Source organism: Podarcis muralis, chromosome 5 (genome assembly GCF_964188315.1).
Source record: "Podarcis muralis chromosome 5, rPodMur119.hap1.1, whole genome shotgun sequence".
In the NCBI taxonomy this organism is placed as follows: Eukaryota; Metazoa; Chordata; class Lepidosauria; order Squamata; family Lacertidae; genus Podarcis; species Podarcis muralis.
Window position 1 is genome coordinate 75,694,048 of NC_135659.1, and position 27,574 is coordinate 75,721,621.

The 27,574-nt window shown below is 42.4% G+C and overlaps 1 protein-coding gene across 2 annotated transcripts in view; it reads right to left on the reverse strand.

The window, feature by feature from the left end:
- Positions 1-27,574, reverse strand: part of PTPRT (protein tyrosine phosphatase receptor type T) — a 619,644-nt gene that overhangs the window by 143,845 nt on the left and 448,225 nt on the right. For both annotated transcript variants that reach the window (XM_028734967.2, XM_028734972.2), the window contains exons 8-9: positions 24,969-25,265; positions 24,555-24,664 (exon numbers count right to left, since the gene is read on the reverse strand). In XM_028734967.2, coding sequence (XP_028590800.2) covers positions 24,555-24,664; positions 24,969-25,265 — 407 coding nt within the window. The remainder of the gene's footprint in view (positions 1-24,554; positions 24,665-24,968; positions 25,266-27,574) is intronic.

Here is a 27,574-nt window from a genome sequence, read left to right on the forward strand (position 1 = left end):
TTTAGTGTGTTATGCGAGCTGGTCTTTGACCGTAATAAATTACCTGTCTATCCACATCCCACCTGCAGACTCTTTGCAACACAGAGTTGTTCTGCCAATGGTCCTGAAGCCAGCTCCCCGTAGAGAACATCCATGGGGATCCTGCTATCTTCCATTCTGTGGATATGACCAAAGCCTAGACATCACTGAGACAGGAGGGCAAACATGCTGGAAATGTCAGCTTGGGAAAGGCCATCTTTGTTTGAGACTCTGTCCTGCCACATGATACCCTGGTGCACTTTTGTCTTGGTGTGGAGATGTGCATGATATCTCCCTTCCCATGGGCTCAAGGTTCTCCCCCCTCCTCACTTCATCCCCACAATAATCCTGTATGGTAGGTAAGTTTGAGTGGCAGTGACTCGCCCAAGTTTACCCACTGTTCCACTGCCAGAAGCTTCTCACTGCAGCCATGCAACCTGGTAAGTTGTGCAAGCCTGGCTTTGGTTAGGGGCGGGGGAGACAGCAGCAGCAGCAGCAGCCATGGGAGGTGGCACTTTCCTGTTTCACTTCAAGCAGCTAAATCGGATGGGCTGCCCCTATAATCACTGCACCACATTGGCTAGTATCCAGACTGATTTCATTGGGATTCACAAAGCTCTCTTCTTCTAGACGTACAGAGAGAAAATGAAAAATCTGAATCTCCCTTGTAGGGGGCATCCTCAGTGGGTATTTGCAAGAAAAAAGATGATTTAGCCAATCAAGGAGCCTTGCTGGCTGAAAAGAATAATTCTATCTACTCCTATAGTTAACCGCTGAGCTTGCCCCAAGATGGCAGAGTGAGAGAAAAAAAGCACAAAAGTGGAAGGTGTGATCATTTCCTGTCATTGTCTGTACGAAACAATGACTCTGATTGCTGTTTGTATAAGTGCCTTCACAAGTTACACTGTCAAGCTGTCCTAGATTGAGTTTCTACTCGCCAAGAAAGATTGAAAAGAAGCTGTTTCAATGCAAGAGAAAGGAGGAAATAGCCTGTGCAATTTCGCAGCCCTATTTTTCTATTTTTCAAAATTAATACCTATACACTTCCCACCCAGCAATAATTTCCTAAAAGTATAGCCTGACTAGCCATGTACAGTTTGAGAACCACAGAAATTCAACCTATTCAAAATTAACTAGGAACAGGTAGAGTAGATTTTGTCTGCCAGAATGAAGTTGACAAGAGCTATGTTCCAAAACCAGATTCATTTTACATGCCCAAAACCATGTCAGGCATTTGTGATGTATCTGCAGTATGGTTTTGTACACTTCAGTGTAGGGAAGGCAGGGTAGAAATTATTTACATAAATAGGGACAAAAAGACACAACTTCTAATTTGTGCATCATCCTTTCCTGCACCCATTTCCTTGAACTGAAAATTTAGGCCAGGTAAGAAAGACCTACTGGCCATGCAACAAGGTAATTTTATAGGAATGCTTAAACTGAGGGAAAAAACCTATCCCCCCCCCCCATCAAGTGTTCCTATAAAATGCACCCTTGCTTGCTTTTAATGCGATCAAACCAAATCACAATTAGCCAGGCACTAAAATAATGAAAGTGTAGCTGAATATGAATATATGCTTTTTAATCCTTCCCCCTGGGGGGAATTCAGCTTTTTGCCCTTTTACTAATGAGGTGGAAAATCCTCCTCCAGGCTGCCAGATGAGACTGAAGGGCTCCCTTCTCCAGAACTCTTTGATTTAGAGATGGAAAACAAGAAATTGCCCAATAAGAAAAAGAAAACCTGAATGGGGTGTTTGTTTGTTTTCATTTCGGCACTATGAAACCATTGGCCGTCATCTCCCCCCAAAAAACTTTTCTGGGAGGTTCTCCTAGTTAGCAACTTATTTTGGCCAGTGCACAGAGATCATCAGGTGTGGGGAGCAGCCTCATTAGTTGTCCTCCATGGCCCAGAAGCAAGACTCATGCAAATGAGGTGTCGTGCTTTCACTGTGCTGGATCCAGTCCTATGGAACTCCCTCCCATTAGAAACCAGGCAGGCAGCATCTTGTAAGAAATCAGGCTGAGTTTCAGATGCCAGTTTAAAACTGTTTTATTTCAGGAGGCCTTCGCACCATGAACCCTGCCCCGCTGTTTGCTATTTTCTGGTGTTTCAATGGGTGTTTTGGATGTTGTATATTGTATGTTTTGTCTTATTTTTCCTGCAGGTGGCTTTGAGATATATTGTGAAAGGCAGGATACAAATCTATTAAATAAGTAAACACTGAAGAAGAGAGAGTACTACAGTGGTACCTCGGGTTACAGACGCTTCAGGTTATAGATGCTTCAGGTTACAGACTCCGCTAACCCAGAAATAGTACCTCAGGTTAAGAACTTTACCTCAGGATGAGAACAGAAATCGTGCGATGGCATGGCAGCAGTGGGAGGCCCCATTAGCTAAAGTGTTATCTCAGATTAAGAACTGTTTCAGGTTAAGAACGGACCTCCAGAACGAATTAAGTTCTTAACCCGAGGTACCACTGTATTTGTTCATTGCCCCACAGGTGCTTGGTCGCTGTCCATACCACGGGCTGCAAAAGTGCTGCTGAAGAGGGTTTGTTAAATAAATAAGTAAGTAAATCTGGGAAGAGTTGTACCTTGGTGAGTAGCCCACAGAGGAAGCCAAGCATTTTAAAAATTGTGAGTGGTGTGAAGGTGAGCGAGGTTAATTGCCGAGGATGTAGGCTTAAGCTTCTCATGCTGAGAGTCTCGGAACTGAACTGATCTTGATAGGATCTGGCAGTTCCTTAAAAGTTATACCTCATTAGGCTTTAGTAGCAGAGGAAAATTGGAAAGCCAGAGAGGGAGACATTTGGACAATTTCCCTGCTGAAGAAGGAATTATTTTCCTTGTCTTTAACGCATTTGTCATAATGCACACTTTCTCTGAGTAGCTTTCCTGTCTCTTTGTAGTGTTCCTATTCCACTTAGTAACAGGAAGAACAAGTGCTAAGTTCAATACAAGCTTCGTAGCTCCACTCATGGGACACTGTGCAAGCTGTTCCCACACTTGTGCTTCTCTCCACAGGGGAACTGTGCTGCCGTAGCATTTGCTGCCCTGTGTAAAACTGCAGAGCATGTAAAATCAGACTTTTTTAAAAAATATATATATATACAACTGATCCAAAAAGATGGCCACTTTGACGAATATTCTCCAAATATTCTGCACCATTTTTTGTGTGTATGTTGCCTTCTGTTCCCTCTACACACATACACACGATGCTGGTTTGCACAACACAACAAGCCAAATGGTGGCTTAGCAAGGTCATGGAAAGGGACTCTAGAAAGGAGCTGGTTTTGCTCCTCTCTGGTCCTTTTTGTTGTCATGCTGTGCTGATCTGAGCCAAAGTTTGCTTAAGCACGGATAGCTCAGCCGGTAGAGTATGAGACTCTTAATATCAGGGTCATGGGTTTGAGCCCCACGTCGGGCAAAAGATGCTTGTATTCCAGAGGGTTGGACTAGATGACTCTTGTGGTCCCTTCTGATTCTACGATTCTATGGCTTCTGAACTGGGACTTGTAGCTAAGCTCTTCCTTCGCTGACCATGAGTTGTAGCAGAGTCAGCCTGCCCAGGACTTGGGGTGAAGTGCCTCCCTCAGGCAGCAGAAGTGCTCTAACCCCCCCCCCCCCACTGCTTCTGCCACAGAAGGAGGCATTCTGGAAACAGAGCATTGCTGCTCGTCTTCCCTGCCCCCCCCAGCAGAGAAGCTAAGCAAGTGGTAACAGATTGAGGAGTGCCCCAGCTCCTGTTGAGTTCATTGAGAGCTAGGGTGTCCTTGTTATCCAGCTGTCAATTGTCTATGCCCCCCACAGCAGGGCAGGAGGCGAGCCAATTGGCAACACATTGAGGAGCACTCTGGGTCCCACCAAGTTCAGTGAGCAGTGGGGCACAGCAGTGGTGGAAGTGGGGCAAGAGGCGGCAATTCCCATCTCACCTCAAGTAGTGAAATGGAATAGGCTACCCCTGAGTTGTAGCCAGGGACAAAGCTTTTAATGCAGCTTATCTCACCGCTGTATTAAAAAAGGATTCTTTTTTAATCCTATTGTAAAATGTACTGTTTTAAGGGCAAAAGCCATGATTTGGAAACATAGCGATGCAAAGAGCTTCTGGAATCATCTTATGACATCCATAATTTTGTGGTCATTACTTGCTGCATGGATATACAGTGGTACCTTGGTTTTTGAACGTCTCCGTTGATGAACATTTTGGAACTCGGACATTGTAAACCCAGAAGGAAATCCTTCAGTTTTCGAACGTGCCTCAGAAGCCAAAATGGAAATGCGGCTTCTGTATCGAGATTTCCGTTTTGAGTTTTTGATTTTCGAACATTTCAGAACGCAAACCGTCTTCCAGGGCGAATTACATTTGAAAACCGAGGTACCATTGTAATGCGATATGTCTTGGATTTCCTTTTCTCAGAACCTGTGCCTGTAAATTTATTGCTGTATGTTATAATTGCTACAACAGCCAGAAAAATCATTAAATAGTCTGCAAAGACCCTCAGCAATTTTCAAGTGCTCTGTGAGGGGTGGAGAGAGTTGGGGAACCACTGTGGTAGATAATTTCTCATCGCTGGGAGAATATTTAGCAAACAATATCCAGTGTTACTGCTTCAAAACAGGGTGCAGTTCCTGTGTGAGCCCTTTAGCACAGGAGACTCCAATATGAAGTACAAAAGAGATCCTGACAGTATAATAAAACCCAAAACTATAAAAAGTCAATTCCAACTTGGAATAGATGTTATTCTGACTATTGTTTGAAGTTGGTGATATTGCAGTCTTTCTGCCTGTGACTAAATACTTATGAAAGAAACATGTTTCAAACAGCTTTTACTTATTCTTGTGGGAAAATACCAGAAGCTTGAAAATTAAACAGGATTACCAATCCACTGGGGAAGTGGGGAAATCATCACAAAGTAATAGAAAATCAAGGTTTTTTGTAATTAATTCAAATTAAGAGTAATTATTGGAAAAGTAATGATTTGCATCAAAGCGATTGCCTAAAGACCCAGCAACTGAAGAATGCTTTGATACATTTTATATATACATGTGCCCCCGCTGCTTTTGATTGTCAAATGATGCCCAGTTGATTGACCTAAATAAACAGAAGTTAATGATTTCTCTACCATAAACTCTAAACAAAATAATTGGAGCTTCTGTATCTGTCAACTGAATTTTTGCTCACTGCAAAAGAGAGAATACGTTTGGTGTTTTGGAATTACTGAATGGCCAGATCTGCTTAATAATATGACATTAGCTATGCTGTGGAAACCATCCGTGGTTGGCATTCAAAGGCTTTTGCAAATCAATGAACATGCATGACGATTAATATTTTTTTTTAATCTTGCTTTGAAAAGCAGAGTGGCGGAACACACCACCAACTGATTGAGAAAGTTCCCTATTTCCAAAAATGCTTGAATGATTGGCAGGAGAAGGTAAGGAAGCGGATAATGAAATCCACAAGTCCCACCTCTTAACTCACCCGTATTTTAGCCAAATCAAGTTTCTGCCGTATCCTTCTGAAAAGAGTAATGTATAAAGAAGCCTATTATAGATCAGTAGGGCGGGGGTTGACCCCTCTGAGTAACTACTTTCATGGATATTTGGACTTTCATGTTAGTTCAGAGTTTTCTGGACTACATGGATTTGGAAGTTCACGAAGTATTGTGAAGAACTGCAGTAGCCATTGCGGCAACTAGTAATTGCATTCCTCTCTGTTGTCTGACAGTACAGCTCTACAAGAACCATGTTCCAACCCCTAGTTTGGAAACTAGGATGTATAAGAAAGTTTCAGTAAGTATTATTATTATTTTATTATGTATTAAGTAGGATGGTATCTTACTGTATTCTAGACTATACAAGAGAGCACTGACTTTTGTATTTGAATTATGTCCTTTTTTTCTATCCTGAATCTACTGCTAATTTTTATCTCATTTATTAGAGGCCTCCGCAAAAGACACTACAGCTAAGTATCAGCTCCACACATCATATAATTTGGCTTCTAGCTCAGGATGCATTATGCCACTTTCTCTGACCCTTCAGCCCATACACCAGATCTAGACCACCTGATTTCTCCCATCATATCCCATCCACTGCTATTTATTCTCTCCAAACAATGAGAAAAGGAAGCCATTTTTTCAGCACACAGAGACTAAACAAAGGAATCTGTCAGTGACGGGAGATTCCTCCATGGCCCAATCCCTTCAGGGTGTCTGTGTGTCAGCAGAGAGAGAGAGAATGGGATGTATGTGTGTTTTCCGCACATCCATTTTGGGTGTTTCTCCCACACCCACTTTGGGTCGATGGGCATCCGCTCCCACTTTTTCTGGATTGAATTTGACTTGGGGTGGGGAGGTTCCTCAACTCTCTTCTAGGCATTGCAATTGTGAAAAGAAGCTTAAGATATAGAGACAATGTCAGACGGAACTAGGCTGGTGTGACCATGAAGGAACATGAAGCAATTGTTTTGAGTGGCAGACACCAGAGGGAATAATAGTATACTGCCTTCAACCTCCATCTCTGTGCGTCATTTAAATATGAGCTGAGAAATGGTATGGCAGTGGCTGTTTGATTCTGATATGGAAACATCTAATTTCAGCACTGGGGAGAGAAGGCAGCCTTGCATGTTATAAAATTGACAGCTACCTTGCAGCAAGTGCAGCAGATACACACATATGGCTAGATCTTAGTTTGCACGTGTATAATACATGAAAAGGCAGGTATCTATATCACATTCACATAAGCAGTATATTGTCTGCTAAATACTGATATAAATGAAAGAGTTTAGCCCCAGAGCAACAAGAGTCAAAAAGCTGCCTGGTGCCTTAAGTTCAAAAATATGCATGTCAAAGGAACATACAAAACTGAAGCAAGGCCATGTGAAACTGACCATAAATATCAGGCAGGGTTGTTACTTTGCAATACCACTTTGGGTATACAACCTACACCATTCTAAACCATGACCATTACATACACAATAACAATACCCTCAATTGATTTTGGACTGCAAAACCAATACACAGGCTTCCTTAGCCTGGCACCCTTCAGATGCTTTGAACTACAGTTTTTGTTTTAGTATTTTGTGTTTTTATGTTGTGATCCTCCCTGTGATCTTCAGATGAAGAGTGGCATTCAAATGTATTAAATAAAAATAAAATAATTCCAATCAGCCCCTGCCACCACAGCCATATTAGCAGTGGTTGATGGGAGTTGTAATCCAAAACACCTGGAAGAAACCAGGTTGGGAAAGCTGTGCTAAAGTATAGTTAACAGATAAAAATCCTATAGCCTTTGTCCGCAAGAATAAAAGATGACCTAATATCAGCAAAGCATGCAATTTACTGTACAAAAATAAATCAGAACTGGGATAAGAGATCACTTATACAGTAGTTGCTTTTTCCTCTGACATTTTGTTTTATTGCAGCTACATTTTCAAGCTGAAAGATTGAGGAAACAATGCAAGCAACTAGAAGGAAATGTCAATGAAAGGACATTTCTTGGTAGGAATAGGAATGATAGGGCTTCAAAGAGTTGCTGGAGTGGGTTTTGATTGCTGTACAAACTTCTTATTTTACAAGATAAAACAACTTTCGCTTCTTGGATATTGAAATGTCTCCTTTCTGGAGAAGTTATTATATGAAAGAGCATTTATTGGTATTTCAATATCGAAGATGCACCTTCAAGTCTTCTTTGAACATTACTAGCCATGTAATTAGTTTCTACTAAAAAATTATTCTGCATTGCATTTAAAACATGGATCACTGATGACTGGGATGAGTAAGTACTACATATTCTGAATGGTTTCGTAAGAAGTGGCAAGAAATGTGGCAGATTTTTTTCCCTGCATTCCTGGCCATTGTGAGGGAATGTACTGTAGATCCTAGTATGGAGGAGATATATTTCATTCAGTAGGGAGTTGGCGACATCCAACCATGTTCCTCTGATGAATGAATACTAGTGGGGGCTTCTGTCAGAGGAATGGAGAAGGAATTTCCCCATATTCATTCTCTGCACCCATTCTCTGCACCTATCACTGTCTCAGACCCTACTCCAAGAGATGAGGGACTCTTTGGAACAATGCAGGAAATGGCTCAGTGTGCTGGAAGGGGGTGGAATCCTTCCATTGTTGACAGCCTCCGCTGGATCCCAGATCCTTCTGTCACTGGAGGGACAGCATTTGATACAAACCAATCTGTTGAGGAATATTCGAGTCATTCAGCTTAACTCAATCTCTAGGAACATATTTTCCCTCTATATCAAGAAAACAGATTACTGTATGTACATTACCCTACGCCTAACAATACGTAATACCCTGGCATGGCAAAGATGCACAAGAAATTATGTATCAATGCTATGATCCTACCGATTATCTTCAGACTTTGCTTGTCTAAGGCTAACTCACAGTTTGTGATACACTCTTTCATTTCATGCAGGAGAAGGGGTCTACGTAGAAAAGTTAGAGCCTTGAAACGTTATGGGAATATTTTACCAACTGCTAAACATTGGAAGGCTTAGTTGAAAGCCATCACACAAGGAACATAGCCACTGCTTTTCTTCTGGGGATACTGATTGGTACATCTTTTTTTCTAGAAGAAAAACACTGGTTAAATGTGTGGCATTTACTGTAACAACTTTATGATGAGTACGAGCACAATTTTTTCTAGAAGAAAAGCCCTCCCCTGTGACACAGAGAAAGCCCTATACATCATACACTCTAATTCTGATCTGTGCTGAGAGACCAAGGACTAGTGGTTACAGGGCTAAGTCTGAATGTGAACCAACGTGATATAATCCTCGCCCAGCCATGAAGCTTCATGGGCAGTTCTGGACAAATTACTACCTCTCTCAGCTTTAGCTAGTCATTTGCTTCAAGAACAAGAAAGTGAGAAGTATAATACATTAGTCAAACGTAAGACATGGTACTATGCACATTTTAGGAATTTCTGAATACATAGTTTTACACCTTACATACTACACTTTTAGACCATTTTATACATATGGTTAGGATACGTTATATGTTCCAAGGCATCTATACCTGAATAAATATTATTAACACCCTACAATACATTTATTGCTACTCCACTTAGAGGTAGAAGTTTTAAGACTAAAACATATCCTTATGGTTTCCGACTACAAATAATTCCAGAGAATAATTCTAATAAGCCAACACTAAAATAAACATAAACCATGAATGTAACATTTATAGTTTGCGAACCTGAGTGTGACATCAATTCAGGTTCCATAAACACGTCTAATAAAAAAGATTTTTTTAAAGATATACTTTCCCTAGACGTGACACATTTTTAAAATTAATTAAAGCATGAACATACTCACTTTCATCCCATGTCCTGTTTCTGCTACTATAAAAGCTGCAATCTTTTATTTATTATTTAAAGAGACATTTTAAATGGACATTAAAAAACAAAAGCAAATTGTGTTTGTTTATTATTATTATTTTAAGTATCCTTTGGTCCCAGCAGGGAAGCAATGAGTTACCACAGCTCTAAGCTGGTGAAGAGGAAGGCCTCTGTCCTAGTGTCTCTCTCCTGCTTTACATCCCCATTTGGAGACATAACACTGACTACCGAAGGCCTAAAGAACGGTCACTGTTAACTCCACACTTGCAGAGCAGGTGCCTCTATGAAGGAAATGCCCTTTTGTGTGGAAAGGAACCTCTGCTGCCTCGTAATCACTTCCAGTAAGCCAAAATGGGAGTTAGAATAATACTCATTTATGTTCCATTCCTCATTTTCTGATCTGATTCATTTAAGACTGCAATGTTGATATAAAACTGAACGTATTCTTCACAGTACGAGGTATCTGGCATGTTGCAACAAAAAGAGTTAACTCCAGGGCCTTTTGTGTATAGCACAAATGCTGTCAAACGGAAGGCACTATTCCTTCATCTAAATATTTATCCAGGGACATGTCTACCGGGATGACACTGGACAAGCAAAACAGTCACAACCTTAGTGAGGAGGTCTGCCATATCGGATCTTAACTTTTCATTACAAAAACGAGCACTTTTCAAGGCACTGCCAAGGCAGAATGGGCTTGCAGCAAACTGCAATGTGTTTAGCTGCTGGCAATATTTATAAGCAATAAATTTTAGGAGTGAAAATGTTTTGCAGCAGTGAAGCCAGAGAGTGGTATGTTGTTAAATGCAGTGCTGAGCACAACAGCTCTACATTGGCTAAAATGCAAAATCTCTAAGGCCAGAAGCTAAAGGAAATGAGAATAGCAATGCACTTTTTGATTGCGCGCGTGCGCACACACACACACACTTTTATATGTATGCCCTACAAAGTCACTGGATTTCCTAGATAAACTGAAAGTAAAAACAGTAACATTTTGTTGAGTTTCTCATTAGACCCCATCTCAATCAAGCTATAGTACTTCTAATAAGAGTATTTTTAACACACCCTACACCCATTTTCTATATTGATGTTTCTTCTCTTCCACAGAAAAGCAATATATTTTTATGTTGACGTACACCAGATCAACAGCCTTTTGATATGTACTTCTTGTCAATTTCCTGAGTTTTACAATACTCAAAAATATTAATGGTTGTATATCTGTTTTGGTTTTTTAAAAGGAATATATCTCCATTAATTTTTAATGTACCAATTAAAAATGAAACAAAATGAAAGATATGCAAAAGTATGTGGTTTTGGTTTTTTTTTAACAAAATAGTTTATTATATTATTTTCATTTACATTAAAAGGAGTATATACTGCCTTATAGAAAAGCAACACACATTTGAAATATTTCAAATGTAGCAGCAGCTGGTGGTGCTGCTCTGCAGATTTTGCAAAAGTAGCATCATTGCTGCTTTGTTGGATGGGATGTGGCAGGAATTCATAGCTGTCAACTTTTCCCTTTTCTTGCGAGGAATCCTATTCGGAATAAGGGAATTTCCCTTTAAAAAAGGGAAACGTTGACAGCTATGGGCAGGATGGCAGCAAGGTCGAGTCTGTGTGGCAATGCTGGAATGGGCTCACTGCCATCCTGCCCCATCACACCCTACCATGCCAGCTGCTTCCAATTAAACCGCCTGTTGAAGCTTCTCCCCACTTGTTTAGGAAAAGATACTTGGTTTTTGCCCCCTGAATAGAAAGCCAAATTGGGTGGTGATTTTGAGTCAAAATAGCAAGATAATAAAGGGTTAATCAGCCTCTGACTCCATCATTCCTCCACCCATGTTCACTGCTTCCTTTGGATTCTATTTGATTAAAAAAAAAGGGCAGAGAACTACACACAGATGTCAAGTAACATCTAATTTAGAACCGGCTTGTGGGCTATTTCATTGAAAACATTTTCATAGCTTATTTGGATATCTTGGTGTGTGTGTTTTTTTTTTGTTTTTGCAGAAAAGACTTATGGCCTGAAAGGCTATAAGCCACACCTCCAGAGGGATGATAATAGCAGATGACATAAGGCAGCGTCTTCTTCTGCCGGAAGCCATTCACTTTCCATTTTACACTCCTCTAATTCATGCTAGGGGTTGCGGAGGCAAACACTCCTGGGGCCCTGGCTAATACACATGGATGCTTCATTGGGCTGGGTATACACAATAAACTTGCAGCCTTCTTGGTCTCCCACTTCTCCCAATATCCTCTGCAGGCACAAGAAACATTTATTGCTTACAAGGAAAGATAGCAGTTCATCAATATGACTTATTGTGGACAATAAAATAACACACACTTGCTGTAGGGGATTTTGTGGTCCAGGCAGGCTTTTTGTAAAAGTGTATAATGTTTTGTTTATTTAAAAACTCTCAACAAAATAAGCTAAGAGAAGCAACACCTTCCTTCTTGGCACAGCCATATTGCTGCTGGGATTACGTGAGTTAAACCAGTAGTAAGTAACTGGGTGCTTCCTAAAAACTCTTTTTATAAGCCATCTTCTTGGCACTTGATTACCATGACAGAGGAAGCTAGGAGTCTAAGAAACTCTGCTGACAGCAGAGCAGACCTTTGCCGATGGCGAAACAGAATGAGTTCCTACAGTTCCCAAATCAGTGTGATTTATAGCCCAAGGCTATGCCTCATTATTTCTGCCTAGCCAAGGTCGTTAGAACATCATGCATTAGTAGTGCAATGGTCTTGCTGATTCCCTTGCCAACACTGTTGTGGTGCAGTAGCCAAGATGTCTAATCTTCATGGGAAACAAGTGAGCAAACATTTCCTTGGTGATTTCCCTACCCCCCAAACCCCCCCCCCCCCACAGTAGCTGTGTAGTAGTGGTTATTTTAACATCAAATAACAGGGACAGTATAAATATAGTTTCCTTTGGTAAAGCTAGGGATTAGGAGATGTCCACATCAATAACATAAAAAATTATGGACAACTAAATTGAAAGAAAGCTTGTATTTTGTGAAGTACAAATAAATTATTGTGTCTTCTTATCTAAGCAGCTAACTGGATAAATGTGATATCTCCATATTATTTTAACAGGATGATTATGTCATATTGTAATATGATCAGAGGTATCTAATTATATCAGTAATATTAAGATTTGGTTGCCTAAGGATGGTAGGCAACACAGAATAGGAACAAAGTCAACTATACCAAAGTATCTCGGGGGCAAAGCTGTGTATGGGGTCTAATTTATTTAAAGGTTGATCAAGAATAACACTGAATTTTAGACAAAACATGAACTTGGGGGGGTGATTTCTTTGGAGAATCAAAATATCATTATTTCAATTGCAATCTGTACATGACTGTATCCACCCACCTACAATTTTCATACTACTCTTGGAATTCATGGATTGGGGGAGAAGATCCATTTACTGCAGCTAGATTCAGGTAGGTAGCCGTGTTGGTCTGATGCAGCACCTTAGAGACCAACTAAGTTTGTTATTGGTATAAGCTTTTGTGTGCATGCACACTTCTTCAGATACACGTAAGCAAGAACAAACTTAGTTGGTATCTAAGGTACTACTAGACAATTTATTTTTATTTATTTATTTTTACATTTTACTGCAGCTAGGCATACATCAGGAGACTATGTGGCAGGATGGTGACAGTATTAAAATCACTAGGTGTTGACCTTCTTGCAACCTAAACCCATGCTTACTTTCTGAAAATAAAACTATTCAGTCCAAGACAGTGGGTGGGATATCTCTGGCTTAAACATGCCATGGAAGCTCACCATCTTGGCTGCCAAGTGTGGGTAACTGAGTAAGCCGCACTGGGGTGTAGAATGGTGACCAGAGGATACCACAGGAGGAAAGAGAAGTCCCGAAGGAATCCAAGAAGCTGGAGATCACTTAGAGAGGAACTTTTGTTGTGTTAACATGTCACTGTGCTATTACAGTGGTACCTCGGGTTAAGAACTTAATTCGTTCCGGGGGTCTGTTCTTAACCTGAAACTGTTCTTAACTTGAAGCACCACTTTAGCTAATAGGGCCTCCTGCTGCTGCTGCGCCGCTGCTGCACAATTTCTGTTCTCATGCTGAAGCAAAGTTCTTAACCCAAGGTAATATTTCTGGGTTAGTGGAGTCTGAAACCTGAAGCGTATGTAACCCGAGGTACCACTGTATCTGCTTTGATGGATTGCCCTGAATGTTGCCAGCAGCTATTCTGTTTTCTGTTGCACAGCTGTGTAAAGCTGTCCCTTTTGCTAAATGGAGGGTCAGTGTTATAGATTTGGGAGCCCCCCCCCCTAAATTCTAGAAATTTATAAATGGTGGGATTTCGATTATTGGGGATGTGAAGGGAGAAAAACAACCTGCAGAGGAATTTCTGGGCAAGCCTGTGCAAAATGACTCGGTCAAGGTAGGGCCATTAAGAAACACTAGAGGGCCACTGAGGACCATTGGCAATGCAAAAGAACTGTCCTCCCCCCTTGCCTGAGGTGGGAAGAGAGATCGGGGGTTTGGAAGGTTGCCAAGGTAACTGGGTGTGACGTGGCAGGAAAAGATTCTTGAGCAAGTGTTGCTGGGAACAAGAAGGAAGTAAGGAAGACTGGGATCCATCTTGGGCTGGCTGGCTGCAGGCTGGATGGGAGACATGCCTTGGAATCCAGGGCTGCACTGCTGTGGGGTACAAGACCCTCTTGAAACGACCATGCTGTAAGATCTCAACTCCCTCCATAAAGACTGAAGGCGTAAATAGGTGAACAAACTGTATTTCTTAAAGCTACGACAGTCTCTGCTGTGTCTGAATTCTGCAAAGGACCATAGACCCAGGGTGAGTGCCTGGAACCCCTTGGAATCTAGCTGCAGCTTGGTAGAGAGGGGGGTGGCACCCAACTTTTCTAACAATACTAATAAAGACAAGGAGGTATGGTGTGCCCCCCATTCATAGCTAGCTGCCCCCTTTCCCTCCACAATCCACTGTATTTTCTGGGTTCTTGCCATCTTACTCATGCTTCCCTGAAAATGGTGTTTTATTCATTGGCTATAAATAAAGCTAAATGGAGCAACGTAAACGTAAAGTGGGAAAATGAAGTGGATAACAAAGCAACCGTGAGCTCTACCGTGATGTATACAGACCATTAAGGATTTCATTAGGTTTACTAAAAGGTCATTAGTGATAATATATATATTATTTTTTATTTTACCTACTTCCCAAACATTATAGTCAATTCTGCTTCCCAAGCTCTGTAACCCATTGACATTAATTAGAAAGCTATATATTAGAGAAGCAATTTTAATGAGCTGTTATTTCAAATGGCTTTATTGGAGAACAGCATTGTTCAGTTTAATAGCACATAAAATGACAACTATAGAAATTGCTTTGATAAGATTAAAGCATCTAGAGGTTATTCAATCTCCTGTACTGTACCCCTCTCAGTCCTTGGGGCTAAGAATATTTTGCTATAATACACATACAACTTGCTGTGCCAGCGCTTCCTGTGAACTGTATAAGTTTTTTTTTCTTTTTAAAAAATAGGCTCCTTGGAAAAGCACAGAGAATACCTCATCTGTAAATTGTTTTACAGTACTGCAGGAATACATGTAGAAAAAGCGAAACCAAAAGATGCTCTTAAATATGGGCCAATGTTTCAGGTGTGTTAGAAATTAAGGGTGTACAACAACAACAAAGTCACCTTGGTGTCTGTCTGAGAGCCAGTGTGGTGTAGTGGTTAAGAGCGGTAGTCTCGTAATCTGGGGAACCGGGTTCGCGTCTCCGCTCCTCCACATGCAGCTGCTGGGTGACCTTGGGCCAGTCACACTTCTTTGAAGTCTCTCAGCCCCACTCACCTCACAGAGTGTTTGTTGTGGGGGAGGAAGGGAAAGGAGATTGTTAGCCGCTTTGAGACTCCTTAAAGGGAGTGAAAGGCGGGATATCAAATCCAAACTACTCAGATTGCTGCACCTAGGCCTGACATCACACTGTGCCTTGCCCTTAAGGTGGTGCTTTGTCTGATTTTCCAAAGTCAGGTGACTTTCCTGTTGAATATAACATCCCCCCCCCACTCAGGGGCAGAGGAAGGAGGGTGCGGTGGCGGCGGGCTGCCCCAGGTGCCTTCGCTGAGGGGAGTGACATTTGGCACTCCACCCGCCCGCACCTCCCAAGCCTACCCCAAGCCTTCAGGGTAAGGGGGGTGCTGTACCGCTTTGTTTTGACAGCTGGGGGAGGCTTGGGAGTCGCAGGTGGGCGGCACGCCAAATGTCACCCCCCTCAGCGAAGACAACCACTGCCATCCGCCCCCACCACACCCCCTTCCTCCACCCCTAAGCTATCCTGCCCTGGGAGGGCAGGGTGCCTCAGCCCCCTCAGGAGTGCACTCGCTCTGGGCAGCGCGGGCATAAGCTCTGCCACGGCCCCCACTCCGCCCTGCCCCTGCCACCATACAAGTACTATCACGCTAACTCAGGCATAGGCAAATTCGGCTGTCCAGATGTTTTGGGACTACAACTCCCATCAATCCTAGCTAACAGGACCAGTGGTCAGAGATGATGGGAATTGTAGCCTCAAAACATCTAAAGGGCCAAGTTTGCCCATGCCTGCTCTAACTCAAAGGGTATGACAGTAAGAAGCCCTGCATAATAATTACTCCAGGCTGGGGTGACATATTTAGGTGACATTATTTTGGTAGTCTTTAGAAAGGGTTTTTAAAAAGGGCAGTGCTTTAGCCTGCGGACTGCCTCAATGTGCTTTTAATCATATTTCTTGCAGAATTTTATGTACCTCCCCATCCCTATGTAGAACCCAAATGGGTCAGACTTCAGTGGGTTCATCCATCTCTATACCGGGGAGACAGTGAATCGAGAACGTTTCCCCCTGACGTTTTCCTTTCTGTGTGCAGATAACTTTTTAGTAGGCAGAACATTCAGTCATGCACTTGCCCACCTCCAGTCTACAGTGGTACAATCCAGATTAGTTTCACTTTGCACTGCTTCAGCAATTCAATTAAAAAAAAAAATGGATAAGAAGAGCTTTTGGCCATACTCCTGAACTGGAGGAAGCCAAGACAATTTGGAGAAGCAGCAAAATGTTTCCAGAAGGAGGTTAACAAACCTAGTATGCAGAATTCCACAATGCCTCAGTAACAGGAGAGATCACTCTGGAATGTGCCTGATTCTAAACATCCTGAAGAAATGATCCACATAATGCTTTTAATCCCCTCTCTTTTCATCTTTTTGCTGTAAATGGTACACGGCATCTGAAGCTACTGCAGTATTTAGAATTTACAGAGAAGTTTATTTTAGAGCTGTTTTGGGACTGAATCCCCATCATTTGTTCCCTTATTACCTTGGAGCAGGGTGAACCAGGACTGGCGTGAGGGTAACTTGGAGCTCGGTGGAGCCAGTTTAAACTGATTCTGCCTATGGAGCCCGTAAGGTAGCCATTTCCCAAGTAAAGACAGGCACATTCCCTTATGATGCTCCTCAGAGTTTGTTCTAGGATTTGCTCTACAGAGCCCCTTTCCTCTTTCTCACCCCATAGTTATGGCTGGGTGCTTACAGAAACAGGCCTGGGATTTTTATTTCAATTGTGGAGGAGTTATCTTCACATAACTGAATGTGTGTCCTGGACTGGCTTTTTAAAAAAACACCTTTGCAGTGTGATTTTTTAATTTTATTTTTTACTCTGGGAGGATTCTCAGTTTTCCTTTCTGCTCAGTAGAATGTGGATTGTTCACCACATTGTTGAAAGGCAAATAATGAAGCAATCAGATAATTGCTTTGTTGTAGAAACCCATTTTCCACCACTTTGGTAGTGGTGGTGGGATTCTGGACTGCATTTTGGTGGAGCCCAGCTATCCATTTCATTGTGATTTCTTTTGCCTTCCCTCCATATCGATGAAGAATGTCACCTTGATATTACTATTGCTTCCTGCCCGCCCCCAGTACAATTAAGCCAATTGCTCAACACCCAAATAAGTTATTTTTCCCTTTAAAAAGTGCACTATTTGCTAAATTGAGGATGAAGAATATTGAGCGAAAGTAAAGGCAGTTTGACTGAAGAAATAATATCATGCTTTCTAGTCTTTGTTCCATTTTAGAGTAGTGATGGTGTCCTAATGCAAAGTTGGAGATGTTGTATTGTTTTAAAAATAACATTATTTATAGTCCCCCAAATTTGCCTCTTGGGAAGATTATAAACTCTTAAGAACCAATTCTTCTTCTCTACTGGTGGTGGTGGGGGGATCTTTTATAAATAAGGAACTGCAAGAAATCTAGTACACATTCCATCTAGCCTGAAGGACAAAAGTGGAGATGGGGATCCTTTCTGGCTTGTATGAATCCCAGAGGTATTCTAGAAGCCTGCATTTAAATGCAACCTAAAATACATACCAGTAACTACAAACTCCTTTTGACTGAGATAAAAGCAGAAATGCTTTAAAATGAATCCCAACTCTTTCCCCTTGAAAACATTAGATATTCTACTAGATTCATCTAATTGCAATTGCAGAATTGTTATGAACGCAATAAGAAGGACAATCAGAAAGAAGGTTAAGTTCAGATATAGGATAGGCACATATCCCCCCCCCCCCATGTTTAAATAGTGCCAAGGCTTAATTGATTCTTAATAATTAATTCATCCCCCCCCCATGTGTGGTATCTTTAAATTACCATAATTTGAAATGTGTGACACAATTAGATTAACTGAGAAAGTCACATATGAATAGCTCGCTTCACTTATATGACATTTGAGTGATACTGCAGGATTTTAAGGATGTGTGAAGGTTAACAAAAGGATTCAGGCAGAATGATCTGCTGACACACCAGCTGTGGCACAACCTATGCCTCTACCCCTGATGTAGCATCTTAAGAACATAAGAAGATCCTGATTTATGGATCCCACTGCCGGTACTGGACCCCCAACCCTCTTTTTGTCAACTGTGTCATTGCTACCCTAATTCCACTCCCACCCGCTTGCCGTCATTCCCCCTTCTCTTCCGCTAACTAGGTATTCTGGGAAAGATGGACAGAAGAATGCTTGCATTGCTCCAGATTGTCACGGTGACTTTAAAAAAAGCATTTCAAATTTAGTTGTTGTTTTTTAAAAAAACAAGAACACTAGTTCTTAGAACGCAGCTCAAGATACCATGAAAACCTGTGAAAATCTGTGTCCTCTTCAAAACTTCCCTCCATAATACACACACACACATACACGGCACAGAAATGCAGATGGCTGTGGCTACGAGGCTTACAAATTTATGGTTAGGGTAAATATCATCATCATCATCTTCAATAAGTTCCACATAATTGTATTTACAAATTCAGGACAATGACATTAATGCTGCAGGAGTGCCCTCATCATGCAGTCTACATCATTCAGAGTGATGCCTCTTGGGCATTTTGAACGTTTGACTCATAGGAGAGAAGCTTTCAGAGGAATAGAGAAACCTTAATGAACTGTATTAGGTCTGCCATTCACATCTAGATAGGAAATGGACTTAACGGAGCATCCATATAATGCTTCTCAACACACCCACACCCACACACCCCTTTCCTAATACATCACTATGCTGGGGTTCAGGGCTTGTGTTTTTGCATTAGCCCCACCACTACTGCAGATGCTTAAAGGATCAGACTTAAAGTATCCATTCTGCTCCATTTTAAACATTTATTTATTTGCAAAAGTTACACTGCCTATCGGATTCATAGTTTAAACATTTGCGCAGGCATGCCTGCAATCATTCCACATCGCTACATCAAGTGTCTCTCTTTAGCTCTGTCACCTATCAGTTTTCTTTCCTGACTGGTTTTAAAATGCAACTGTGATCTCTCTTTTTTCTTGTAACCCATGTCTCCATCTGAGCAACATCCTCTAGTCATCACATCCACAATCATCTGCCTGCCTGCCTTGAATAGTTAGCTACCTGCCACTTTGGAATAGATTCTGTCTGCGTTCTGAGGGGGTGCATTCTGTGTGATGTGTGTTATAACCCCTTTCTGCCTGGATTCAATGAATCACTGGGAAAAGTGAAACTCGACAATTTAAAACCTCTTTCTTAATCAGCAAGGCTGTAGTTTTGATTTATTAAACACTGCAAATAGTGTTTGTGTGAAGAATACACCACACTGCAGCAAGGGAGTCATAAAAGGCTCATCGGGGACATTGGAAGCATAAACTGTTTTACACTTTGAGTTAGTTATTTATGAACTAAAGATAGGTGCAAGGAACCTTTGGCCCTCCAAATGTTGCTGAGCTACAACTCCAATCAACCCCAGCAACCATGATCAATGGCCAGGGGTGATGGGAGTTGTAGCTCACTAACATCTGGTGGGCCAAAGCTTCTTCCCCATATCTGACTAAAGTTATCATGACTTTACTTTGGTTTGGAGGTTGATGCTGGCAACTTCCTTCTCACAGTTGGTCTGCATGTGCTAGCCATAACAGTGTCCTATATCGTAAGAAGTCTTCATAGGGGTGTGGAGATAGTTAGGCTTTTAGATCTGCAGGTTGTTAACATGATGACCTCCTTGAAGGATGGGTTTACGTTGATGGCTTTTTGGTCCCTTCGGGCACTCATGGCTCTATTTAGCTATACAGTGTCTCGATGTATAGAGTCTGTAAGGTCAGCCATTGTTATTGATTGACTGAATGAATCAACATTATGGCAAGGAGATAATAACTTGCAAACTAAAACTGCTAGCCAAGACAGCTTGTATTTGAAGCACTGGGACAGATGTTATGGTGGCAGCCTATCTAGGTAAGCATAGCATTCCAACTTTTGCCAGAAAGAATCAAGGCTATCTCAAGACATTTTACTGCCTGAGGCAAAAGAGAAGGTAGTCCTCACTCAATTTACGGAAGTCAAACTAGACTGAGAGCTGAATCTTATGTCAACACCAGTTATGAGACAGCATCTTCCACTGCATGTGAAGTCAGCAGGTTAGATTATTATTATTATACAAATTTATAGACTGCTTGACAACATAAGACCATCAGAGTGGTATACAAAATAAAAACAGAACAGAACACACAAACAAAAGTTCTAAAAATTATAAAATCCACTCAACAAACTCTTTTTAAAAAAACCAATAAAATCATCCATACAAACTCAAAAAACAAACAAGCAGAGTGCAACTCTGGGGCGTATGATATTTTCAGCAGTTCTGTATCTGAGAAGTGGGTGAGACACTTCCTTAGATATCCTTGTCCCAGGCTTAAGAGGCACAGTGCACACATATCTCTGTTCCAACATAGGTAAATGGTCAGGGACTCAAGAAAAATGACCAAGGGAGCAGAGAGTGCTACACACCTGCCCCCCAACCACCAGCACCCATCATGATAGATGCCTGCATCATTCTGCCTAATGAAAGGACCAGTCCTGGAAAGAACAAGCCACCAGCTTTTGTGGGTCATGGACTGTATGGTTCCACTAGCATCTAGAAGCTAAAATATTGGGGTTATTTCAGTCTGGGTTCCCTTGCCTGCCCCAAATGACAGGATTCTTGATAAATATCAGCAGTAGCTTCCCCTCTTCCAAATCTTCCATTCTAATGTATTTTGCCTCTCCTGGTTGTCAAATGAAGAACGAACTTCACGAGAGTGACCACTTCACTTCTGCACCACATGAAAACCTGCCCAATACAGCTTTATCCTAAGCATATATATTTAGAAGGTAGTTTTCAGTAGGATTTACTTCTAGGTAAGTGTAAGTGCCAGGGGAAAAGAAATGCTCATTCATTAAGGACACAACTCTGCACGCTGTAGGGTCACCACCATGACCCTACAGTGTACTATTTAATTGCTCGTTTTTTTAAAAAAACCAAACCAATTTATAATCATAATTATGCAGCTATGCAATTACCCTTAAAATAAAATAAAATGAAGTAATTAAAGAGACTGCCAGGAAACAGGAAATTCCTCCTTAAATAGGTGATATCAGTAATGTCATGCCTGGGACTGAAGGGCAAAGCAAAGGGGGAAATGGAGGGGAGATGAGTTTTATGATGACCTAGGTCCCTTGCTCCCCCACCTGAAATCCAGTAAGAGGTGAATTTCCTCTCCACACATTCACAGTTGTTAAACCACAGATTTCCTCCCCTTGCAGCCACAACATGGCTTTAATTATCAATTTCTTGTTTCCTAGTGGTGGATTCTTTCTAACTTATTTATTTGCAGTGTGGGAAGTTTCTTGTTCATTCATTTATTATTAATTTGGCCATAATTGCATGATTTATTTTTAAAATTGTGTGTGTGTACACACACACACACAGAGAAAAAAAATCTCCAAATCACTGTGGACCAACAGATCTGAAGTAGAGCCTGAACCAATTTTGTGGTCAGTGCACATTCTCAGTCATCTCATCTGGATGCTCTATAACAAGCTGAATGAATAAATGATGACCATTATCAATTAAACACTTTTATGTGGAATCAACCAAGATGATTTTTATGATGCATCATCCCCACTCTATATCTGTTCAGTCGGATAAGTAACTTCAGGAGTGGGAAAATCCTTCCAGTGTTCTGTACCTGCAGGCAGTGTAAATGGCAAACTGTCTCTTAAAAATTACAAGGTGTTATATTTTTCATTGTAACTGCTGCTCTTTTATTTTCATAGTAACTCACAAGATCATACAAATTCCCAGAAAACAGTTTCCACTGAGGTAAGATTCAATGTGCAGCTTATTATCTGCCTTCACGTTCTGGGATCTGCAACACACCTGTCATGCCAAACAGTGAAACAAAACAGTATTGTCTTAATTCATTTGCAAACCATTTCCCGTGTACCAATCTGCCATGTGCCTCAGCTGCAATGTTCAACACTAATGCCTCATGTAGCTGAGGATTTCCTTTGCCCAGACATTGCGAGGAAGAACAAATTGTGGAAGCCTTTTAGTGACATGTGCAAACATCCACCAGAGACTCAGCTGAAACTATTCAACTCAATTTCTTACTTTGACCCAAACCACTTTCGAAAATCATGTTTCCAGATGTGAGAGGCTCAGCACATTAACCTTGCTGCAAACAGCCAGCCCTCTGCCATCTGTTTTTACAGCACAGACAACCGGTAGAATTGCTACAGTCATAGAAGTGGTTGAAATGAGACGCAACAGGCAAGATCGTATTCTACCTTAAAATATTTTCTTTCAGTGCATCAAATGGGCCTTTCAAGAAAATTATAGGCAGGAAACTAGATGGAATTTTAGTATTCACATTTAATCCCTTGCTGCCGTCACACAGAGTTCAGGACCTAAGTTTTGTACAAGAGTTCATGAACTTCATTTGGCTACCTTGTCAACACTGCTGATTTTTCACTTCCTCTATTTTATATTGGTAATGATTACCCCACAGGACTCTCAGAGTGGATTAAAATTAAAGTAATAATGATATCCTGCCCACAGGCAACCCCATCTCCCCCCCCCCCAGTTCTCTGCTATGGCCATTATCCATTATGATGTGGATAATGATCCCAAAAGACTATTATTTCACTTAACAGAAAAGCTCAGGGAAATTTGTATGCAGGCCAAGAGTACATATTGTAAAGACTGTGGGTTGTTTTCAACCCAGAAAGGATTTCTACCAACAACTCAACTCATACGAAAAGAGGATATTTGTTTTTCCCTAGAGCAGTGTTTCCCAACCTTTTTTGGGCAAAGGCACACTTGTTTCATGAAATAAATCTCGAGGCACACCACCATTAGAAAATGTTTAAAAAATTAACTCTGTGCCTATATTGACTACCGTATTTTTCGCCCTATAGGACGCACCGGCCCATAGGACGCACCTAGATTTTGGGGGGGAAATAAAGGGAAAAAAATTATCCCCCCCCCCAGACGCGGGGCTGGGGCGGGAGAAGCCCGAGCTTCCCCCGACCCCAGCCCCCAGAATGGGAGCCAGAGTGGCTCCCGGAGCTTGCGGGACTGGGGGTGGGGGAAGCCCGAGCTTCCCCCGCCCCCAGAAAGGGTCCGAGAGCGATGGCAAAGGTGAGCGCACCTTCGCCATCACTCCCAGAGCTTGCGGGGCTGGAGGTGGGGGAAGCCAGAGCTTCCCCCACCCCCAGCCCCCAGAAAGGGTCCGAGAGCGATGGCGAAGGTGAGCGCACCTTTGCCATTGCTCCCGGAGCTTGCAGGAGCTGGGGGTGGTGGAAGCCCGAGCTTCCCCCGCCCCCAGCCGCCAGAGCAGGTCAGAGAGCGATGGCGAAGGTGTGCGCACCTTCGGCATCGCTCTGGGACCTTGCGCGGGCTGGGGGCGGGGGAAGCCGGAGCTTCTCCTGTCCCCAGCCCCCAGAGCAGGTCGGAGAGCGATGGCGAAGGTGCGCGCACCTTCCGCATCGCTCTGGGACCTTGCGCGGGCTGGGGGCGGGGGAAGCCGGGAGCTTCTCCCGTCCCCAGCCCCCCGAACGGGTCGGAGAGCGATGGCGAAGGTGCTCGCAGCTTTGGCATCGCTCTGGGAGCTTGCGCGGCTGGGGGGATAGCTTCCTTAAGCCTGGAGAGCAAGAGGGGTCGGTGCGCACCGACCCCTCTCGCTCTCCAGGCTTCAGCGAAAGCCTGCATTCGCGGCGATGGGATGTGGGAGGGAGCTCGCTTGCCGCCCCGCGTGTGCTCGCCGCCGCCGCCCCGCCTCTCGCCGCCCGACTCGCCCGCCTCCCTCCCACGGCACACTAGGCAACGTCTCACGGCACACTAGTGTGCCGCGGAACACCGGTTGGGAAACACTGCCCTAGAGAACAAAAGGAATTACAGTGAGAAGTAAAATGACTAGATGCAGTCTGCAGGCCCTAAGATTCCAAGCAGTTATTAGCAAATACATTGTCATATAGCAAATGCCAGACACTGCACAGAGAAGGTGCAAGGTGGATGCCATTATCTATCAACCTATATCAGAAGATGACCACCAACTGGTGGGCATGAGACAATATCAGCCGCACAGATTTAAGTGTAAATGCATTTGCACATGCAATGCAGTAAAACTATTCATGTAGTGCTAATTATACCTGGAAATAAGGCAGCATCTAGGCCTCTTCTATTCCAGAGTTTTGGTCTGCAGTATTTTTCATAGATTTTTCTTCCCAACACCAGATGCAGGCCTTGGGACACACAGCCAACACCTAAAAAGCGTCTACACCACATTCACCACAGGTAGAAGTACATCTTGCATCATCTAACAATCAATTCCCCTTACCTCATAGAGTGTAATTATCCCATTAGTCTCATTTGGTGGCTTCCACTGAACGTAGATCTTCTCTTCAAAAGGTCCACCCTGAATTGATTCAAGGGGAACAGGTCCAGGAACTAGGAAGGACATGAGAAAAAGCAGTTATTGTTTACAATATTACAATATTGTATACCTTCTTCTTCTAAAATTTCCACCCACAAGAAAGGAGTATTCAGAAATGCTCAGGTCATCAACTTAAATAGGGCATTCAGGGCTAGTTACAAGATTGTGATATACATTTTTATTTTTATTATTTTTATTATTGCCTCCCTTGCATTTTGTGGCTGTCTATGTGTGTGCACGTGTACACACTGATAATCACAACTTGTGTTTTCAACTACTTTAACATTTTAAGTCATTAGCGCTTTCTTTTTTCCTTACCATCCTCCTCAGTTTGAACTAGCAGCTCTTCACTCTCCATCTTGCCCTCTGGGTTTGAAAGAGCCAACCTCAGTCGGATAGTCATGAATGGTCGCAGTCCCCGCAAAGTATAGTGTGATGACGTCTGAATTAGTTCCTCCGCCTCATATTTCTGCTGGTTGAACACATACTGGTAATGGACTGTCAGGTTATAGCTGTGGCAACGAGTCACAGCATATCCGAAGGGCTCCCACTGCAAGGTCAGCTGCCGAGATCGGATGTCAACAACCTCCACATTCTGTGGACCGTGTACAGGATCTGTGGAGCAAGCACATGGTCTTTAGGTAAGTAGGCATCCAACAGGTACACCTTTCTCTCTTCTCATATGTTAAGTTTGCTGGTAGAAATACGTTAAGGTTACTTAAATAAATAATAGTTGTTCTATTTAAGCACTTGATGAAAATCTCAGTTGATTTGGTCAGAGAGGCAATTAATCATAGGGAAGAAAAGCTGAAGGACTTATAGGATGGGATTGTCTGGGTCAATGAATGGTCAATAATGTCACTTATTATATTTTCGTACCACAGAAGTTGCCATTTGAATTTCTTCATCAGGAATCAAAATGCCTTGGGTACTCTCAGGGGAATCATGAATTCATATTATAAAACAGTTTAAGATACAAAAATCTCGAAGCAGTGTACAAAATAATGAAAAGCAAACAATGCGTAATAAAACACTAGCATAAAGCAAAATTTCATACCTGCACCATGACCAGTAACTAATATCACTAGTATGAAGATGCAGAAAACTTTTAATACCAGAAATGTATTTTTAACTTTACAACACTCCTATGGTCTCTACAACAGTGTGTGCAAAATGCTTTGAACAAATGACAATGACCATGTAATGTGTTGCTTGACTCATTCCATGAAGCCTATGCAGACATACCATCTGCAGACATATTAGCACAGTGAATCTTCTTCAGTCCTTATAACATCTTGTTGTTTGGATTAGGTAAATAGTTTTCTTCCAGCACTAACGTGCATTAAGAATGTTTGGTGTACACTAACAGGGCTACTGAACTCATTTAAATAGATGTCCTGGTGCTTTTCAGCCACCGTTCTTGTATGGAGGTAATTTAGAAGAGAAAAGTAATTACAAGGAGACAAAATTGCATTCTCTTTGGCTTTCTGTGACCTCTGCAAAATGTAACCTGGCCATAATTTACTCAGATTTGCTGCCTCATTATGCATCCAAGCCACAATGCATGTTCATGTGGTGAACAGAAAGCCAACGATATGTGGGATTCCTTTCATAAGATCAACAAATGGAGCTTGCTTTGTAGCAGCTGAAGCCCCGTTCAGAAGATAAATGCTGTTCATGTGTGTGTCTTAAGGATTATCTCCACTGGATTTGCTCCATGCCTGACTGCCATCACTGGATGTGAGATCTGTAGAAGAGCCAACACACATTCAGCCCAAATAGTGCCGGATTTACGTATAAGCTAAACAAGCTATAACTTAGGGCCCCACTCTCTTGCCCCCTCTAAATATGTTGTTGTTTAGTCGTTTAGTCGTGTCCGACTCTTCGTGACCCCAAGGACCAGAGCACGCCAGGCACTCCTGTCTTCCACTGCCTCCCGCAGTTTGGTCAAACTCATGTTGGTAGCTTCGAGAACACCGTCCAGCCATCTCGTCCTCTGTCATTCCCTTCTCCTAGTGCCCTCAATCTTTCCCAGCATCAGGGTCTTTTCCAGGGAGTCTTCTCTTCTCATGAGGCGGCTAAAGTATTGGAGCCTCAGCTTCACGATCTGTCCTTCCAGAGAGCACTCAGGGCTGATTTCCTTCAGAATGGAGAGGTTTGATCTTCTTGCAGTCCATGGGACTCTCAAGAGTCTCATAGAATCATAGAATCATAGAATCATAGAGTTGGAAGAGACCACAAGGGCCATCGAGTCCAACCCCCTGCCAAGCAGGAAACACCATCAGAGCACTCCTGACATATGGTTGTCAAGCCTCTGCTTAAAGACCTCCAAAGAAGGAGACTCCACCACACTCCTTGGCAGCAAATTCCACTGTCGAACAGCTCTTACTGTCAGGAAGTTCTTCCTAATGTTTAGGTGGAATCTTCTTTCTTGTAGTTTGGATCCATTGCTCCGTGTCCGCTTCTCTGGAGCAGCAGAAAACAGCCTTTCTCCCTCCTCTATGTGACATCCTTTTATATATTTGTACATGGCTATCATATCACCCCTTAACCTCCTCTTCTCCAGGCTAAACATGCCCAGCTCCCTTAGCCGTTCCTCATAAGGCATCGTTTCCAGGCCTTTGACCATTTTGGTTGCCCTCCTCTGGACACGTTCGAGTTTGTCACTGTCCTTCTTGAACTGTGGTGCCCAGAACTGGACACAGTACTCCAGGTGAGGTCTGACCAGAGCAGAATACAGTGGCACTATTACTTCCCTTGATCTAGATGCTATACTCCTATTGATGAGGCCCAGAATTGCATTGGCTTTTTTAGCTGCCGCGTCACATTGTTGGCTCATGTCAAGTTTGTGGTCAACCAAGACTCCTAGATCCTTTTCACATGTACTGCTCTCAAGCCAGGTGTCCCCCATCTTGTATTTGTGC